Below are 19,512 nucleotides of genomic sequence, written 5' to 3'. Positions count from 1 at the left end.
CCGGCACGGCCCCGGGGCTCCCCGTCCCGTTGCAGGGCTGAGGACCCCAGGGGGACTCAGTGGGGGTCGGACGAGCCCCGGGACGGACGCACGGACACCCCCCCCGGGTGGTGGGGGGGGGCTGCCCATCCCGCTGTGGGCTGGGTCCGCGCTGGGCGGAGGGACCGGGGGCGGACCGGGGCTGGGGGCTGTCCCGCGGGTGTCCGGGGGCGGACCGGGGGGCCTTGCAGGGGGCGGGGCGGTGCTGCCAGCCCCGGGGGCTGTGGGGTTCCCGGTGGCGGCTCTGACAGCGGAGCGGTCCCAGCGGGCGGCGGAGGCAGCACCGACCGCCCCCGGCCCGGCCATGTCGGAGCCCGCCGCCCCCGCGGCCGGCGACAAAGGGCCCCGGCTCCAGGTAGGGCTCCGGTGCGACACTCCCCCCCCCCAGGTGCCCGGGGCAGTCTCCCGGTGCGGCGCCTCGGTGGCCCGGGGCAACTCCCGGTGTAACCCCCGGGGCAGCTCCCGGTCTCCCCATGCAACCCCCGGTGCAGCCCCCGGTTCTCCCATGCAACTCCCGGTGCAGCGCCCCCCCGCCCCCCGCCCCGGTGTCCCGGTGCGACCCCCGGTGCAGCCTCCCACCGTCCCTCCGCTGTTCTGGTGCAGCAATCCGGTGTCCCGGTGCAGCCCCCTGCCCGGGACAACTCCCGTTGGAGCTCTCCGGTCCCCCGGTGTAGCCCCCCCTGTCCCCCGGAGCAGCCCCCGGTGCAGCCCCCCCACTCCCCCGGTGCAGTCCCCCCGGTGCCCCGGAGCAGCCCCTGGTGCCGCCCCGGTGCCCCGGCTCCCGCTGCTCTCTCCCCGCAGGACCGTGTCCTGGGTGGGATGCGCTGGGGCCGCCTCCAGGAACCCCTGGGCTTCATCAAGGTGCTGGAATGGGTGAGTCCCCCCTCAGTGTGTCCCCCCCCATCCCGGGCCCGATCCCAGCACCGGCACCAGGACACCTCCACCCCCGCCCCGCCCCAGGCACAGCCCCTTCCCCAGCACCCCTGGCTGCTGGTCCCCTGGGACCCCTGCCCAGCCCTTTCCCCCTACCCCCAGATTTGGGGTACCCCACTGCTTTCTTAAAGCCCCCCCCTCCAGGATGAGGGGACCCTGGAGACCTCCCTGCCCCTCCAGAGCCTCCCCCACCCTCGCAGCCCTAGGTGTGGGGACCCCATCCTGGGGGGGCTCCAGGGGAGGTGGGGTGCGGGGCCGCCTGGGTTCAGGCCACATGGCCCCCCCGGTGACCTTGAGCAGGTGGCTTTGCCCGGCCATGCTGGAAGGGACGGTGACATCGGGGTGCCGAGTCCCCGTCATTCCTACGGGCTCAGGGGGCACTGGGCGGGTGGGTGGGTGGGTGGGGAAGGGGGGCTGGGGGTCAGTGGGCCCCACGAGGGGGGACCCTGGGGATGGGGGGAGCCAAGCGCCCGCAGCCCCGTCCCCGTCCGGGCCGTGCCATGAATGGCTCTGGGATTGTATTTCAGGGCGACATTTCTGCAGCACGGCCTCACCGTGGCCGGGGGGCTCCCAGCCGGCCCCACACCCAGGTGCCAGCGCTGGGAAACTGAGGCACGGGGTGGGGGGCTTGGCCCCAGGGCACAAGGCCAGACCTGTTTGGGCATCTCCTGCCCGGAGGAGCCAGGTCGAGGGGGCTTTTGCCCCCATCCCATCTCTCTGCTTTGGATAATCCGACCCGGGCAGGCGCTGGGCACCCCCTGCCAGTGGGTTCACCGTGCAGGATCAGGCCCTGCGGGCAGACACCCCGAAGCCAAAAGGGTGAGGAAAATCCCTGGGGCGGCTGCCAATGCTCCTGCTTTGACCCTTGGTGCCACACGTGGGCCTGCCCATCCCCACGGCGTCAGGCCTGGCGTCTCAGCTTCCCCCCTTCACCCGGCTGGACGCGGGAAGCCGTGAGCTCAGCTGGGATGAGTTGCCAGAAAACTATTTGGGAACAACGTTTTCCCGGCACCCTCGGCCGGAGACAAGAGCAGCTCGGCGCCGAGGGCCGGGAAATGGCAGCGGCGGCTCCCCAGGGAGGGGGACCGATGGCGGCAGGGTGACCCCGGGGGTCCCACAACAGGGATGCTCCCGGCTTGCTGGAAACCTGCTCCGTCGCTCAGCACTATGCCTAAAATTAAGGGCAGGGCGGGGGGGGGTTGGCCTTGTTGCCCCCCCTGTCGCATTGCCCCCCTGTCGCTGCCGCTGCCCCTTTCATCCCCAGACGCAAATGCCGGTGCCGGCAGCAGCCCCGGTGCTGGCGCGCGAGGCTGACAGCTGCGGGATGGCAGCTCGCCCTGCACCACCACGGCCGCCATGACTCAGCACCGGGGGGTGCAAACCCCCGCTTGGGTGCATCCCACCCCGGGGTGGGGGGGGTCCCCAGGGTCTCAAGCTCCCCCCCCCTTCCCCTTGCCCCCCGACGCGCTGCTTCTCTCCCGTAGCTCTTTGCCATCTTTGCCTTCGGGGCCTGCGGCTCTTTCAGCGGCGAGACTGGGGCGACGGTGAAATGCGGCGGTGAAACCAAAGAGATGAGTGCCATTTCCGTCCAGTTCGGGTATCCCTTCAGGTGAGGGGGCACCGAGCCCGGACACCCCTCCGGAACCCACCCAGGCACCCAACATGGCTCCACAGCGAGCCAGGGGGAACATGAGGTGCTGGGTTGGGGTTAAACCCCATCCCCACTGCTGGGACCCCCATGGGACCGCAGTCACGGTCCCTGTGGGCAGGGAAGCACCGTGTCCAGCTGGGGACCCTCTGCACCCCCGGCACTGTGGGGCATCCCCCAGCTACGGGGGGAATCCTCATTAATCAGGAAAGACGAGGATGGAGCTGGGCCAGCCGTGCATGAGCCACAGTTTTAACCCCTTCTTTCAGCCACCTGCCCCATGCCGGGGCACTGGACTGCGGCAAAGTGTCCAGATTCTGACCCGGCAGCTGGTCTGTTCCTTCCATCCCTGGGGGACCAACCCAGCGCAGTTATTTTGGGCTGGCAGAGCCATCCCCATCGTCCCCTCCATTCCCGGGTCACCCGACATCCCCCTCCCGTTCTCCCAGGTTATACCAGGTCCCCTTCGAGATGCCGGACTGCGAGGGCGAGTCAGAAACCCGCACCTTGCACCTCATCGGTGATTTCTCTGCTCCTGCTGAATTTTTTGTGACCCTGGGGGTCTTCTCCTTCCTCTACGCCATGGCAGCTCTGGTGCTTTACCTGCGCTTTCATTCCCTCTATGGCGAAAATAAGAAGCTCCCCTTTGCGGTAAGGCGGCTACATCCCTAAGCGGGGGGTGGATCCTGCAGCGCTCTGTACCGGCGTCGGTGCTGAGCCCAGTGTCCCCATCTCGGCAGGATTTCTGTGTCACCGTCTGCTTCGCCTTCTTCTGGCTGGTGGCGGCAGCGGCGTGGGGCAAGGGGCTCGCCGACGTGAAGGCGGCCACGCGGCCCGCCAGCCTCATCGCTGCCATGGCGGTCTGCCAGGGCCAGGAGGTGGTCTGCAACGCCGGCACCACGCCGGCCATGGGGCTGGCCAACATCTCCGTGGTGAGAGCCGGGCACCGGTGCACACCGATGCACACGGGGTATAGGCACGCATGCATGCACGTATTCACACGTGGGTGTATATACAGGCATGCACACATGAGCACGTATATGTATTTATTTGCTTGGGGGAGACATTTATGATGCTTCAAGCAGAGCTAAGCAGCCCCCAGCCCTTGCGGGGGCACATGCACGTGCATGTATGCACACATGTGCACACACACACGTGGATGCCTGTACATGCTTGCCAAGCCCATGCACATGAATGTGCACCCATGCACACGCATGTTCACGTGAAAATGCATGCGCACATGTGAACACAGCGTGCACACAGGCATGTACATGCATGCACACACATGGGCACGCACCCACGTACAGTCACACCTGCGAGCCCTCATGCATGCACACGCATGCTGGATTCCTGAGCTCAGCTGGGAGAGGGCAGTGGAAATGTGCACACATGTGCTCCATGGCCATGCTGCTAACTCCGCATTGGTCCCACAGGACGTGGGACCCATCTTGCACCCCCGTGAGACACCCCCCCCCCAGTCACAGGGGACTCCCATGCCGGGGTCGGCGGTGGTGATGCAGCCCCTGGCATGGGTGGTTGGGGTGCATGGAGTGCACGAGGTGTATGAGGTGTACGGGGGATGCATGGGGTTCATGGGTTGCATGAGATGCATGGGGCACACAAGGTGTGTGGGTTGCATGAGGTGCATGGGGCACATGGGGTGCATTGGGTGCACAGGTTGCATGGGTTGCACGCATTGCATGAGGTGCATGGGGTGCACGGGTTGCATGAAGGTGCATGGGGCTCATGGGGTGCATTGGGTGCACAGGTTGCACAGGTTGTACGTGTTGCATGAGATGCGTGGGTTGCATGGGTTGCATGAGGTGCACGGGGCACATGGGGTGCATAAGGTGCACGGGGCGCATGGGGTGCATTGGGTGCACGGGTTGCAAGCATGAGGCGCGGGGGTCACACGGGACGCGTGGGGCACCGGGGGCTGGGGCTCAGCCACGGGTGCCCCCCACCCGGGGCTCTCTCCTCTCCCCCCAGCTCTTTGGCTTCATCAACTTTCTGCTGTGGGCCGGGAACTGCTGGTTCGTGCTGAAGGAGACGTCGTGGCAGGCGCAGGCTGCGCCCCACGACAGTGCCGCCGAGCAGGGTGCCATCGACAAGCAGTAGCCACCCCGGGGGTCCCACCTGTCGCCCGGGACCTCGCGCCGGCCGCCAGCCCGGGGACGGGGTGTCGCTGGCCCCGGCGTTGGAGCCGCGGGGGCTACGGATGCTATGGGGGGGATGCGTAAACCTGGGTAGGGGGCATTAACCGCCGCTGCCTGGCTGTATATAGGGGTCTGCGTAAGCCTGGGTGTCCCGTTCTGTATGGGGGGGCTCTATGTGTAACCCCGGGGTGTCCACGTCTGTATGGGGGGCGTATAAAAGTCCTGAGTACCAGCTCTATATAGGGGTGCGTATAACCCCTGATGTCTGGCTCTATGTTGGGGCTATATACAACTCCTGGATGTCCTGCTCTGTATAAGGAGCTTTATATAGGGGGTATATACAACACCTGGATGTCCTGCTCCATGTAAGGGTATATACAACTCCTGGATGTCCTGCTCTGTATAAGGGTATACATAACACCTGGGTGTCCAGGTCTCTATAGGAATATATATAAGTCCCAGGGGCCAGCTCTGTACAGGGGCTATATATAACCCCTGCTCTGCATAGGGCTAACTCCTGGTGTCGTGCTCTCTATAAGGGTACAGATAACCCCCAATGTCCAAAGGGGATATATAAGCCCGGGGTGCCCAGCTCTATACAGGGGCTGTATATAATCCTGGGTATCCAGCTCTATACAGGGAGTAACTAACACCTGTATAACTAAATACCTGCTGAGGTATAGGGCCTATATATAACCCCTGCCTGTCCAGCCCTATGTCGGGGGTATATGTAACCCCCGGGAGTCCAGCGCCATATAGGGATAACCTCGGCATCCCCAGCCCTGTATAGGTGGTATATCTAACCCCCAGGCTCCCAGCCCTGTATAGGCAGCATATGTCACCCTTGGCCATCCAGCCATATATAGGGATAACCTCAGGTCCCCAGTCCTGTGTAGGGGGTAAATATGACGCCCGAGTCCCCAGCTCTGTATAGGGGCTATATGTCACCCCTGGCTGTTCAGCCCCATATAGGGGGTATCTGTAACCCCGAGAGTCCAGTTTTGTATAGGGGTAACCCCTGGTTCCCCAGCTCTGTATAGGGGGTGGATATAACCCATGGCTGTCCAGCCCCATATAAGGGGTATATGTAACCCCTGGCTGTCTAGCCCTGTACAGGAATAACCCCAGGTTCCCAGCCCTGTATAAGGCATATGTAGAGCCCCTGGGTCCCCAGCCCCACATAGTGGATATATATCTCCTCTAGCTGTGCAGTCATGTATAGGGATAACTCCAGGTCCCCAGTCCCCTATAGGGACTATATGTCACCCCCAGGTTCCCAGTCCCCTATAGGGATAACCCCGGGTCCCCAGCCCCCTATAGGGACTATGTATTGCCCCTGGGTCCCCAGCCCCCTATAGGGACTATGTATTGCCCCTGGGTCCCTAGTCCCCTATAGGGACTATATCTCACCCCCGAGTGCCCAGCCCCTATGGGGATAACCCTCCGGTCCCCAGTCCCCTGTAGGGACTACATGTCACCCCCGGGTCCCCATCCCCGCATAGGGATCACCCCGGCTCCCCAGTCCTCTATAGTGACTATGTGTGTCCCCCGGTCCCCAGTCCCCTATAGGGACTATGTGTCGTCCCCGGGGTCCCCAGTCCCCTATAGGGACTGTATGTCCCCCCCAGGTTCCCAGTCCTCTGTAGGGATCACCCCGGGTCCCCAGTCCCCTATAGGGACTATATGTCACCCCCGGGTCCCCAGCCTCATGTAGGGATCACCCCCCGGAGTCCCCAGTCCCCTATAGGGACTATATGTCGCCCCCAGGTTCCCAGTCCCCTATAGGGATCACCCCGGGTCCCCAGTCCCCTATAGGGACTATATGTCCCCCCCGGTCCCCAGTCCCCTATAGGGACTATACGTCGCCCCCGGGTGCCCAGCCCCGTGCGGGGATCACCGCGGGTCCCCCGCCCGGTATAGCGGTGTAGGGACCCCCCAGCCCGTCCACAGCAGCGGTTGTCCCGGGACGGCGCCGGTGCGGGGCAGCCCCCGGGCGGGGCGGAGCGGGCCGGGGCGGGCGGCGGGACTACACCGCCCGTGGTGCCGCGGGGCGGGCGGGGGCGCGCGGCGCATGCGCGGGGGTGCGCGGGGCGGGGGCGGCGGCGGCGGCGGTGGCGGCGGGGGGGGCGCGCTCCCGCGGCGGCGGCGGCGGCGGCGGCGGCGGCGGCGGCGATGGCGGCGCGTGGGCGCGCGGCGGCGGCGATGGCGGCGGCGGCGGCGGAGCGGCGGCTGCCCAGCCTCGACGAGTTCGCGGGACAGAGCTGGAGCGCCTGGGTGGAGCGGGCCGGGCCGCCGGCCGAGCCGGGTGAGGGGCGGCGGCGGCGGGCGGGGGGGCTGGGGGGGTTGCCGCGAACGGAGCCGCGCCCGCCGCCCCCCCCCCACCTCCCCCCCCGCCACCCCGGTCCTAGCGCCGCCGCGCGGTAGGCGGAGAGCGGGCGCCCCGCAACGGGCACCCGGTACCGGGAATTGGGCATCCTGCACCGGGAACCCGGCAGCGGGAAGCGGGAGCTCCGCACCGGGCACCGACAACCGGGCACTCTGCACCGGGCATCCCAGTCTGGTCACTGGGAGCCCTGTGCCCGTTACTGGGAGCCAGTTACCGGGTGCCAGATACCCCCGGGTGCGGTGGGCACTGGGTAGCCCAGACTGGGAACCAGTTGCTGCCGTTAGCCCGGACTGGGCAGAGGGCACCGGCTGCCCCAGACCAGCCACTGGGAACCAGGCGGTGAGTACCAGGTGCCCCAGGCAGGGAACTGGGCATCACATGCTGGGCACTGGGATACCCTACGCACTGGGAACCAGGTGCCCTGTACTGGGGAGCTGGACACTGCCCCAGTGGACTCTGCACGCCCGGACCAGGTACGCCAGCGTGGGCACTGCCCTACTGGTGCCCCATGTCATGGCTGAGATGGGACCAGCCAGCTGGCGGACACGGCGTGGGCTCTCGGCACGATTGGATGGGGCATGGGCACTCCTGACATGGCTGTGCATAGCTGGGCACCCAGTATGGCATGGCCAGATGGGACTGGGTGCCCAGTATGGCACAGCCAGACAGGACTGCATATCCAGTATGGTATGGCTGGATGGGACTGGGCACCCAGTATGGCATGGCTGGACAGGACTGGGCACCTGGTATGGCATGGCCTGATAGGACTGGGGATGGACTGGACACCCAGTATGGCACAGCTGGACAGCACTGGGTGCCCAATATAGCACTGCTGGATGGCACTGGGCACCCAGTATCACACGGCTGGCCAGGACACCGTCACCGCTGGCCTGGTGGACACTGTTCCTCCCGCAGCAGAGCCTGATGCAGCCAGCTGGGGCTGGGACACCTGCCAGGCATGGCCAGTGAGGATGCCGGCTGCAGGGCCATGGTTGGATGGGGACCGGGGTGTCCCCAGAGGTGTCCCCGGGGTGTCCCCTGGGTAGTGGGGGCTGACACCGGTCACATCCTAGCTGTGGGATGTCCCCAGGAGTGCCTGCACCCCGCTGGTGGTGGGCTATTGGCAGGGTCTGGCATGGGGTGGCGGGATGGGGACCTCAGAGGTGATGGCACGCCATGGGGCCAACCCTGATCCCAGGATGGATCCGTCCCTCTCGTCTAATTTTAGCCGGTTTAATTGTTCGGGGAGTGCTGGCAGCGTTTGATGGCCGGGAGCGGCGGTGCTGCCGGCGGCGAGGACTTGGCACCTGCACCTGATGCTGGATGTAGCCAGGGGAAGCCGGGACTGTCCTCGTGCCGGCCACTGCTGATGAGGTTTTGTCTCTGGCAGGATCAGGGTCGGAGCTGGAGGAGAGTGGGAAGAGCAGCGGCAAGAAACTGGACGCCATGACCCTGATTAAGGAAGGTAAGCTCCCTCCTTTGGGAGAAAACCTGGTGTTTTGGGGCTGTGCTTGCCTTCCAGCTGGGACCCTCAGGCCGTGATGCTTCCCACGGCACCGAGACCCGGTGAGAGCCATGCTGCACTGCTCACCGAACTCTCGCCCTGCAGACATGAACATCTTTGGCCACTGCCCGGCGCATGACGAATTTTACCTGGTGGTTTGCAACCACTGCAGCCAGGTGGTGAAGCCCCAGGCCTTCCAGAAGCACTGCGGTGAGCCGGGGCGGTGGGGGGGCTCCGGGCATGGCTATCCTCCCACCACAACATCCCCTCCGGCATCGGGAGGGACAGGGGAAGGCAGCTGTGCTGGCACAGCCCAGGGTTGGGGGGCTCACGGCGGTGGGACCCTCAGCGTGGGCTAACACCAGGCTTTCCCCCCACCACCCCATCCCACCCTGTCCCGGCAGAACGCCGCCACGGCCCCCTCAGCAAGCTGTATGCCCGCGCCGCCGCCGCCAAGTGCCACGTCGCCGTCAACGGGCAGCTGGCAGCCGGCGGGACCCCCGGTGCGGCCAAGGTGCTGCGGGAGAAGCCCCCAGGTGCTCGTGGGCGAGTCCAGCCCCTGCCCGAGCGGCCGGACAAGGACAACAACCTCTGGTGAGTGCCAGGACAGGTGGCTTGGCTCCTTCTCTGCCACAGGGCCGCTCTGACACCCCCCCACCAAATTCTCTCCCCAGCTTGTTCGTGCCCGTGGTCAATCTGGAGAAGATCCCCAGCATCCCCAAACCGGATGGGCACGGGATCAAGGTGCCCCCCAAAGCCGTACCCACCAACTCCAAGGAACCCCTGGGGAAACCCGCCACCGCCGCGGTGCCGAAAGAGCCCCCGGTGTCGGCCGGGGTCGGGGGGGATTCGGTGATGCCTGCCGACGGCCCCGGGTGCAAACCGGAGAGCGCGCCCGCCCCGGGGGAGAAGGATGCGGGCGCCTCCAAGCCGCCCCCCAGGTCCCACAAGAAGCTGGCGCGTGAGTCCCCCTTTCTTTGCCGGCGACGGGGTGGGGGCGGCAGGTCGGTGCCGCACGGCACCGGATCCCGGCGCGGCATCCCGGTCCCGTTCTTTCGGTGGCCGGGTCTGGCAGCGGGGTAGGTACCGAGGGGGCATCTCCCACCTCTCCTCCTGAATCTGGAGGAGCCGTGCCCTGACCCCAGCTCCGTTCACCCGGCAGGTTTAGGGTCTCTGCCCGCGGTGCCAGCTGGCCCGGAGGAACGGCGGCGGCGGCGTGCGGCAAGAGCGTGAGCCAGGGTTCAACCCCCCCCCCTTGAATCCCCCCCCAGATATGGGAGTCGGACAGATGCCACGGTGCTCGTGGGCGCTCTTGGGCGACAGTGAGCTATGCCATTAGCAGAACCCAGGCTGGGGGTGAAAGGGGGGGCTCGCCCTGGGGAGGGGGCAAAAAGGAGGGGGGGCCAGGAGATGGTGGCCCCCCTGCCCCACAGAGGGTGACTTTCAGGACTTTTGTTCACCCCCGCCTCCCTGCTCAGAGCGGGGATGCTGTGGCCTCTTGCTCCGAGGAGGGGGGGTCTCCATCTCCAGCCCTGGCTGGGGTAGGTTGGGGTGACCCCCGCAGAGCCCCCCCACCGTGACCAGCCAGCAGCGGTCCTGGTGAGGCTGTGCCCCCCTGCCGCTGCCGCCACTCTCATCCTGCCATCTACACCGGTGGAAACCTCAACCGGGGTCGGACGTTGGGGCGGGGGGGGCAAAGTACTTGTTCCCCCCCCAATACAGCTCGGGCCCCAGGCCCCCCCCGGCATCCCGCTTCCTTCCTCTGCCCACAGGCAAGGAGTGCGACCTGAACAGGCAGTGCGGCGTTCTCAACCCCGACACCAAGAAGATCTGCACCCGCTTGCTGACCTGCAAGGTAGCGGGATGCCGGGGTGGTGGTGGGGGGACACCATCATCCTGCCCAGGGGTTTTTAGGGGGGGTCCCTGCGGGTATTTTCTTACCCCCCCTGACCCCCTCCCCACTGTCGCCCGGCACAGATCCACTCAGTTCACCAACGCCGCGAGGTGCAGGGTCGGGCCAAGGACTTTGACGTGCTGGTGGCCGAGCTGAAGGCCAGCTCCCGCAAGGGCGAGTCCCCGAAGGAGAGGAGCCCCCCCGGGAAGGAACCGCTGCCCCCCTCCCAGCAGGACCCCTCCTCGCTGCCACAGCTCCCCGCCGGCCCCCCCAGCACCTCTCCCTGCCGAGCCAAGCCACCCCACTCCCACTGCCCGCTCCCCAGGTAAGGACCCTGGCATCTGGGTGGCAGGGGGATGATGACACCCCCCATATCGGGCACCCCAAAAATCTCTCACCGCCCCCGCCCCCCCCTCTGTGGTGCAGGGCCCGGCTTTCCTCCGACAGCGACCCCGAGGACACGCCGGCTGCCTCCGGGGAAGGGGGCACGGGGGTGTTCCCTTTCCCCCTGCCCAAGGCGGGCAGCCGGGTGTCGAGCGAGGAGAGCGAGGAAGAGGGGGGCGAGGAGCCCCCCCGCCCCCCCACGCGCCCCCCACGACCCCAGGCGGTGAGTGAGGGGACCCCGGGGTGGGTTGGGGACCCCCCAGCCCTGCCATCAGCCCATCCACCTGTATCCCGCTGCCAGCCCCGTGCCGGGTGGGATGCTCTGGGTGGGGGGCTTGGGGGGGCCATGCTGACTGTGTCGTGTGTGTGTGTATCCCCCCGCCCCAGTTCTGCACCTTTGGGAGCCGCCTGGTCAGCCCGGGCTGTTACGTCTTCAACCGGCGGCTCGACCGCTTCTGCTCGGCGCTGGGCTCCATGCTGGAGCGGCACCTCAGCTCCCACATGTGGAGGTGAGGGGGGGGGCAGTGGGTGCTGGGGGGTGCTGCTGGGTGCCAGGTTTGCCCTCCCTGGGGTCCCAGCATGGCATGGAGTGGGGTGTACCTGAATGTGGGGGGGCAAGGATGGGAGCGGGGATTTGAGGGAGGTCCCATCTCACATCTCACCACCTGAATTGGGGGGTTCATGGCAGGGGTCAGGGATCAGAGCGGGGATCTGAGGGGGGGGTGTCCCGTCTCACCCCTCCCACCTGAATCAGGGAGGATGTGGCAGGGGGCAGGGATGGGAGCAGGGATCTGGGGGCGCCCCGTCTCAACCCTCCCCACCTAAATTGGGAGGGAGGTGTTGGGAGGCTGGGATGGGAGCATGGATTTGGGGGGGTCCCATCTCACCCCTCCCTAACTAAAGTGGGAGGATGTGGTGGGGGGCAGGGATGGGAGTGGCGATTTGGGGGGGCTCCGTCTCAACCCTCCGCACCTGAATCGGGCGATGTGGTGGGGGGCAGGGATGGGAGCAGGGATGTGGGGGTGGTATCCCATCTCACCCCTCCCTACCTGAATCAGAGGGGAGGTGGTGGGGTGCAGGGATGGGAGCAGGGATTTGGGGGGGCCCCATCTCACCCTTCCCCTCCCCTCCCACAGGAAGATCCCTCCGGCCGCCGAGCCACCTCTCCACACCCCCCAGGCCCCCCCCAGCCCTACCACCCCTCCCTGCGGCCCAGCCGCCTCGACCCCCTCACCCCCCACACGGACCTCGTCATCATCGGCGGCCCCCCCCGGCACCCGGGAGGGCCGGGTCCCTGCCAGCCTCAACTACACGGTGGGGTCCCCCCACGCGGCGGCCGCCTGCAGCCAGCCGGAGTGCGGGGGGGGCGGCAGTCAGTCCATCACCTCCCCGCTGCCGGCCAACATCCCCTCACCCTCCTTCAGCAAGTTGCCTTCCACCAAGGCCAGCAAATCTTCCCGAGCCCGGGAAGCGGTCGGCGGGACGGATCCGGATACCCGCAAACGGAAGCCCCCTCTGGCCGCCGGTGGCCCCCCCTATAAACGGACCTGTTTGGGGGACGGGGTCAAAAGCAAAAACACCGGCTGCCAGGTTTCGGCCCCCCCCGGCAAGACGAAACCCACCCCTCCGGGTTGCCCGGCTTCTTCCTCCACCGCTGTCCTCAATGGTGCAACGCGGGTGAAACGGCTCGCCCCCCCGGACTGCCGCGGCCCCCCCAGTGCCGCCGCCGTGGACCCCCGAAGCTCGCCACTGCATGGACCGGGGTTGCCACTGCCCCCCCGTTGTATCTCCGAGGACGAGGTCAAGAAGCGCAAGAACGCGGCCACGTACTGCCGGCCTGTCAAACCCAAGCCTGCGCCCCCCCTGCCTGGCCCACTGCCACCCCCAGGCTCGGCCCCCCCCGACTCGGGCGGCTCTGTCCGCAGGAAGAAGCCGGGGACCCCCCTGGGCTTCGAGGAGAAGCGGAGCGCCCTGAAGGTAGGGCTGAGATGGGTGGGGGTTGTGTTGGGGGGGGTCCCTGCTGAGATGGGGGGTGGGAGTGGGTGTTTGGGGTGTTCCTGGGGGTGCAGAGCAGTGGAAGGGTGTGAGGCAGCAAAATGAGGAGCCCCCCCAGGGCTACCAGCACTCACAGGGGACAAGGTGGGACCCACCTTCTCCCAGGGCTTGGGGCTGCCTGTGTGCACCCATGAGGGACACCCTGGTCCTGGGGGGGGACACACCACAGGGATACCATGGCTCCAGGTAGGGGATGGCATGGGACCCTTCTGGGGATACCCATGCCCCAGGTGAGGAACACCATGGGGACCCTCTGGGTCCGCCCTGGCCTTGAGCAGGGGACACTGGGGTACACTGTGGTCTTGGGTCTTTGGGTCATGGGTGGTGGATGCAGTGGGGACCCTCTAGGGACACTGTGGCTCTGGGTGGAGGGCACCATGGGGACCTTCTGGGCCACCCCCATCCCAGGTGGGGGACACCATGGGGACCCTCTGGGTACCTCCTGGCCCCAAGTAGGGGACACTGTGGTCTTGGGTCCTGGGACATCCTGGTTGTGGATGGTGGATGCTGTGGGGACCCTCTGGGGACATCCTAACCCTGGGTGGGGGAGGAGGTGGGGACCCTCTGGGGCCACACTCATCCATGGCGGGGGATGCTCCCTCTGGGGACACCCTAACCTGATCAGGGGACACCGTGGGCCCGGGGTCTCCGCCACCCCCCTGTTCACGGGGTCAGTCCCCACGGCTGACCCAGCATCTCCTCTCCCGCAGTCTAAAGCCCATTAACAGAGGGGCCACCGGGGCCACCCCCCCACCGGGCACAGGTGTCCCCCCACGTCCCTCCACCATGGGCGTGAGGAAGCCCCCACCAGAAAATGCTGAAAAGCTGATGGGGGGCGGGGGAAAGCCCAGAACCCCGTAAAGGAAACAAAAAGAAGAAGGAAAAAACCAACCTCCAGAAAAATACCTCAAGACTCTCAGTTCTGTTCTCTTGCTGCTAAACCAGCCCCCAGGAGAGGAGGCGGCCGCGGCCGGGGGAATCCCGGCACAGGACTGGCCACCGGGCCACCACGGCGGCCGCTGCCGGCCGCGGATATTTATAAGAATTACTATTGCTGTTTTTTGTTTCTTTTTTTTAAAAAAAAAAGAAAGAAAGAAAAAAAAAGCCAAGTAGTGCAGAAGGTGGGGAGGGGGCCTGGCTGTGTCCTGGGGGTCCCCGTGGTGTTTGGGGACTGTGGGGTGTCCCCAAAAGCCCTGCGAGGGCAGAGCAGGGGCTGGGGTGTCCCCAGGTCGCGGGGGAGGGGGCAGGGCTGGGGTGTCCCCCCAGGGACAGGGATGTCATCCCGGTGGCCCTGGCTCTCCCCGCGGGGACGGGGACGGGGAGGGGGTGTCCCAGGAGCCCCGCAGGGACGGGGGGCGTCGTCCCCCTCCCCCGCCATCAGTGTCCTCTGCGGACCGGCAAGCCCCGCCCACCCTCCGCATGGCCACGCCCCAGCAGGTAAGGCCCCACCCCCGCCGGTATGACCCCGCCCCCCGGTGAGGACCCGCCCCGAGGGGAGATGGATGGGGGGCAGTAGGGAGGGAGGGGTGCTGGGGGTCCTTGGGGGGGGCGGTGGGGTGGGAGAGGTACAGAGGACTGTAGGGGGGGTGGGGGGGACACACGCACCATAACGGTTGGTGGGCTGCTGGTGTGGGGACCAGAGGGGCTCAGTGGGGTGCTGGGGGGGGGTCAGTGGGGTTCTGGGGACCAGAGGGGCTCTGAGGGGTGCTGGCAGGGGATCAATGGGGTGGGGGGTGAGCACGGGGCGGCTGCACAGAAGCCCCCTCCCAGCACAGCCTGATGGGGATGGGGTCAGCATCGGCTGGGCCTTGCGGTGGGCACACAGGGGGGTGACCAGGATACTGGGGTGAGCCCCCCCTCCCCCAAACCCTTTGCTACCCCAGCCCTCCCGTGCACCGCCCCCCTCCACTGCAGAAGGGGGCCAGGGTGGCAGCAGGGGCCCCGGCTCAGCCTGCTCCCACTGCCACCAGCCTGCCCCCCCGCCCCCCCATCCCGGGGGGGTTCCACAGGGCTGGTTTGGTGGCATTGTCCCTGTCCTCGACCCCCCTGCACCCAGCGAGGGGACCCCGTTTCGGGGATGACCCTTGGAGCACCCCAAAACCGGGCAAGGGCTGCGCAGGCACGATGGGAAAAGACGTTTATTTTGGCCAAGGCATCAGCGGGCAGCTGCCAGCGCGGGGGGGACATGGGGGACACAGGCTGGGCTGTGGGGGCACAGGGCCGGGGGGGCACAAGGGATACCCCCATTTAGGGTGCCGGAGCCCCTGGGGTCCCACTCCCTGGGGGAGGACTCTGCTTGCAGTTGTGGGTTGCATGGGGGGGCCAGGAGGGTGTTGGGGAGGGGTTGCACCCTGTGGGGTGACATGCCCCACGTGTTCCCCCCTGCCAAAAGCTGGCCGGGGTGGCACATGCTCCCCCAGTGGGACTCATGCTTTGGGATACACATGCCAGGGAGGGCTCTGGGTGGGGGGCCAGCACTGTGGGGAGGGGGCGGCTGCCCTGCCAAAGCGGGAGCCCCCCCCCCCAGTGCCGCAGCCTGTGGGTGCTCCCAGTGCTGCCGTCCCTGGGGGGGGGGGGCACCCACTGAGCCAGCCTGGGTGCTGTCACCAGCACTGTCACCCGTGGTCCTGCGGTGCCCAGCGGGCAGTGGGGCCAGTGCCCCCCGGCTCTATGGCCACGCTGTCCCCGCACAAGCTCCCTTGTCCCTCGTGGTCCCACGGTGCTGGCACGGTGGCGGTGACCTTGGCGGAGGCTGGTGTGGGTGGACAGCAGCGATGCTCAGTCCAGGGGGGTGATGGTGTGTGTGTGTCCCCAAGCTGGGGACACGGCAGTGGGGGTCCAGGCTGCCCCTTCTGCCCGCAGCGCATCCATTGGGGACAAGTCTCAACAGTGGCAGGGACATGGGCTGTCCCTGGGGACTGTCCCCATAACGTGTGTCCCCCCCTACACCACGATGGGGGTGTCGGAGAAGACGGAGCTGACTGAGTCTGGATCCGACACCTTCCTTTGCGCCTTGGGGCCGTGCCGGGGGGGCGGCTGGGGGGTGCCCCCCACCTTGAACCTGCCGTTCTGCCCCGGGCCGGTGGCAGAGGCCGAGCGGGACCGGCAAGGCTCCCCGGGGACACCGGCGGCAGCGTGGTTGGGGGTGGTGCTGAGGACGGAGGAGTTGATGCTGTCATCGCGGGGAGCCGGCGGCTTGTCGGCACCCCGGCAGCAGCAGCAGCGGCAAGGGGTGAGGTACAGGTAGATGAGCACCAGCACCACGCTGAGGATGCAGCCCACCAGAGTGGTGTAGGCGGTGTTGAGGGTGTCGTGGGGACCGTGCAGGGTGAAGTTGTGCACCAGCAGCTCCACGTAAAGGGTCTCATTGAGGAGGGGACCCGCCACCCAACAGGAGTAGGTGCCGGCGTCCTCGGGGCGCAGCGCCCGCAGCTGCAGGCTGCCGTTCGCCAGGAGAGCGGCACTGCCGTTACCCCCTTCCTCCAACACCCGTTCGCCTCCCGGCGTCACCCAGTGCCGGTTACGTACCCCCCGTAACCGGGTGTCGCAGCTGAGGGTGACAGTGTCACCCAGGTGGGCTTCCAGCACCGCTTCCCGTGCCTCGCTGCAGTTGAGCGGCTGCCGGCCGGCCAGGGCGAGGATACCGACGTGCGCCTGGGTGTTGGGCAGCAAGCACCGCAACTCCTCCTGGAAATCCATCACGGCGCTCAACCGGCGGCGACGACCACGGGCAACCAGCTGGAAAAGTGGGCAGTCGCAGGCCAGTGGGTTGCCATGTAGGTAGAGGCGGTCACGCAGCCAGGCAGGCAGTGCCTGCAGCTCGCCGACGGGCAAGCTGCGGAGGCGGTTGGCCGAGAGGTCGAGCAGGGCCAGCTGGGGCAGGCGGCTGCCATCGCGCAGCAGCTCCAGTGGGAAGCGGGCGATGCGGTTTTGCCCCAGGTAAAGCTTACGGAGGCGGCTGAGGTTATCGAAGGCGGTGCGATCCACAGCGGAGATCTCATTGTTGTAGAGGAGGAGGACCTCCAGCTCGGCCAGGTCGCTGAAGAGGTTCTCCTCCAGTGCCCGGAGACGGTTAGAGGAGAGGTCCAGGTGCCGCAGGTGGGGTACGTGGGCGAAGGCTTCAGTGGAGACGAAGGAGAGCCCGTTGTGGCTGAGCAGCAAGGCGTGGAGGTGGGCCAGCCGCACCGGCGCCCAGTCGGCACGCAGCCGGCTGACGTTGTTGTGGCTGAGGTCGAGGACGGCGGTGAAGCGGGGCAGGGGGGCTGGCACCGAGCTCAGCACCGCCTGCGAGCAGCTCAGGATGTTGGAGGCGCAGACGCAGCGCGGGGGGCAGCTCCCTCCCGCAGACCCCCATGGTGACAGCAGTGCCAGCGCCAGCAGCAGAGGCATTAGTGGCAGTGGGGCCCCCGGCCCCCCGAAGCCCGCCATGGCCACACTCTGCCCCACGGCGTCACATGGGTGCTGGGGACTGGGCACCGGCATGCCCGCCACCCCCGGCATGGCGGGCTGGGGGCACGGGATTGGCTTGCACGGGGTGCCTTCGGTCACCCGGTGTCACGGCATGCACCGGGCTAGCTGCTCACCTGGTATCACGGTGCAGAGTGGCTTGGTCACCCGGTGTTGCAGAGTGGGGTGGCTTTGGCACCCCGTGTCACAGCATGTGCTATAGGGTGGCTTCGGTCACCCGGTGTCACAGCATGTGCCAGGCTAGCTGCTCGCCTGGTGTCACGGCGCAGAGTGGCTTGGTCACCCGGTGTCACGGCGCAGGGTGGCTTTGTCAGTCAGTGTCACAGCACGTGCTATGGGGTGGCTTTGGCCACCCAGTGTCACAGCTAGCCGCTCGCCCAGTGTCACAGCACAGGGTGGCTTGGTCACCCGGTGTCACGGCATGTGCTGTGGGTGGCTTTGGTCACCCGGTGTCACAGCCAGCACCACGGAGGGACTTTGGTCCCCTGGTGTCACGGCGTGGGGTGGCTTTGGTCACCCAATGTCACAGCCAGCACCCCGGGGTGGCTTCGCCCACCCGTTGTCACGGCGCACGCCGGGCTCGTTGCTCACCGCTGGTGTCACGGCAAGAGCTGGCTTCGGTCACCCGGTGTCCTAGCCTGGGGTGGCTTTGTCACCGGCTGTCACAGCCTGCCCGTGGGTCGCTGCCCACCCGGGTCGCAGCTCGCCCCGGGGCTCCCGCCCGCCGCAGCCCCGCTCCCCCCGCGCTGCGGAGGCGGCCTTCGAACCGCCCCCCCCCCCCCCGCCGGTTCCCCCCCGGTCCCGGCCCTGCCGCGGACGGAGCCCGCCGGAGGATGCTCACCGCCCCCCCCCCCCGCCCCCCCGGCTTCCCGAGGCGTTACCGGGGCCTGATACCGGGGCCGGTGCGGAGGAGGGCGGGCAGGGGAGCCCGAGCGCGGCCCAGCCGAGCCGAAACGAGCCGAGCCGGACCGAACCGAGCCGGGCAGAGCCGAGCGGGGCCGAACGGAGCCGAACGGAGCCGAGCGGGGCCGGACGGAGCCGAACGGAGCCGAGCGGGGCCGGACGGAGCCGAGACGAGCAGGCCGGGCCGAACCGAGCGGAGCCGAGAGGAGCCGAGCGGAGCCGAGAGGAGCCGAGCGGGCCGGGCCGGGCCCCGCGCCCGCTGCAGCGCGCACCCGCGGCCCCGGGACAGGGTCTGGGGGCGGCCCCGGCGCGGCGCACCCCGCGCACGGCCGATCCCCATTGGCTGCCGCCGCATCGCCCGCGACCAATGGCGGCAGCGCTCGCTTAACCCCTCGTGGGCCGCGCATCGCCCCCCGGCCGTGGCCCCCCCCGGGAAGAACCCACCCCCGGTCCCGGCATCATCCCCGAACCCCACAGCATCCCCGTCCCCACCCCCATCCCCTATACCTGTCCCCACCCTCGTCCCCATCCCTGTCCCCATCCCCATCCTCATCCCCATCCCCTTCTCCATCCCCACACCCCTCCCCATCCTATCTGCATCTCCATCCTCATCCCCAGACCATCTTCATCCTCATCCCCATCTTCATCCCTGTCCCCATCCCCATCATCCCCATCCCATCCCTGTCCCCATCTCCATCCTCATCCCCACACCATCCTCATCCCCATCTTCATCCCTGTCTCCGTCCCCATCATCCCCATCCCATCCCTGTCCCTGTCCTCATCCTCATCCCAATCCCCCTCTCCATCCCCATACCCCTCTCCATCCTATCTCATCCTCACCCTCATCCCCATCCCCATACCTGGCCCCAGCCCCGTCCTCATCCTCATCCCATCACTGTCCCCCATCTTCATCCCCACTGCCATACCCCTCCGATCCCATCTCATCCTCATCCCCATCCCCTATACCTGTCCCCATCCTCATCCTCATCCCGTCCCCATCCTCATCCCCATCCCCATACCCCTCCCCATCCTCATCCCCATCTTCATCCCATGTCAGCCCCAGCCCCACCTACATCCTCATCCCACCCTCATCCTAACCCCAACCTCATCCCAAATCCATCTGTGCTGCCCCAGAACCTGCCC

General features: G+C 67.3%; 3 protein-coding genes across 4 annotated transcripts; 2 read left to right on the top strand and 1 right to left on the bottom strand.

The window, feature by feature from the left end:
• The first annotated feature begins 89 nt into the window (after positions 1-89).
• SYPL2 (synaptophysin like 2) lies at positions 90-5,014 on the top strand. Its single transcript, XM_069771990.1, has 6 exons — positions 90-394; positions 841-912; positions 2,457-2,581; positions 3,070-3,271; positions 3,361-3,552; positions 4,610-5,014. The coding sequence occupies exons 1-6, from the start codon at positions 344-346 to the stop codon at positions 4,736-4,738; spliced, it is 771 nt and encodes a 256-aa protein (XP_069628091.1). The 5' UTR covers positions 90-343; the 3' UTR covers positions 4,739-5,014.
• Positions 5,015-6,920: 1,906 nt separating this feature from the next.
• On the top strand, positions 6,921-13,844 carry ATXN7L2 (ataxin 7 like 2). The gene is made up of 11 exons (XM_069771962.1): positions 6,921-7,081; positions 8,553-8,627; positions 8,772-8,876; positions 9,071-9,260; positions 9,341-9,627; positions 10,439-10,521; positions 10,644-10,885; positions 10,987-11,167; positions 11,332-11,453; positions 12,081-12,921; positions 13,710-13,844. The coding sequence occupies exons 1-11, from the start codon at positions 6,949-6,951 to the stop codon at positions 13,722-13,724; spliced, it is 2,274 nt and encodes a 757-aa protein (XP_069628063.1). The 5' UTR covers positions 6,921-6,948; the 3' UTR covers positions 13,725-13,844.
• Positions 13,845-15,142: 1,298 nt separating this feature from the next.
• Positions 15,143-18,236, bottom strand: AMIGO1 (adhesion molecule with Ig like domain 1). 2 transcript variants are annotated; one of them, XM_069771974.1, is made up of 2 exons: positions 17,750-18,236; positions 15,143-17,718 (listed from the first exon to the last, which is right to left on the bottom strand). In XM_069771974.1, the coding sequence occupies exon 2, from the start codon at positions 17,497-17,499 to the stop codon at positions 15,943-15,945; it is 1,557 nt and encodes a 518-aa protein (XP_069628075.1). In that variant the 5' UTR covers positions 17,500-17,718; positions 17,750-18,236; the 3' UTR covers positions 15,143-15,942. The 2 variants fall into 2 exon arrangements, with proteins under 2 accessions (XP_069628075.1, XP_069628076.1); XM_069771975.1 differs by having other exon boundaries at positions 15,143-17,582.
• Positions 18,237-19,512: the final 1,276 nt, after the last annotated feature.

Source organism: Haliaeetus albicilla, chromosome 26, assembly GCF_947461875.1.
Source record: "Haliaeetus albicilla chromosome 26, bHalAlb1.1, whole genome shotgun sequence".
NCBI classification, from domain to species: domain Eukaryota; kingdom Metazoa; phylum Chordata; class Aves; order Accipitriformes; family Accipitridae; genus Haliaeetus; species Haliaeetus albicilla.
Note: the sequence above shows the minus strand (reverse complement) of the source record. Positions and strands in the feature narration are given on the sequence as shown.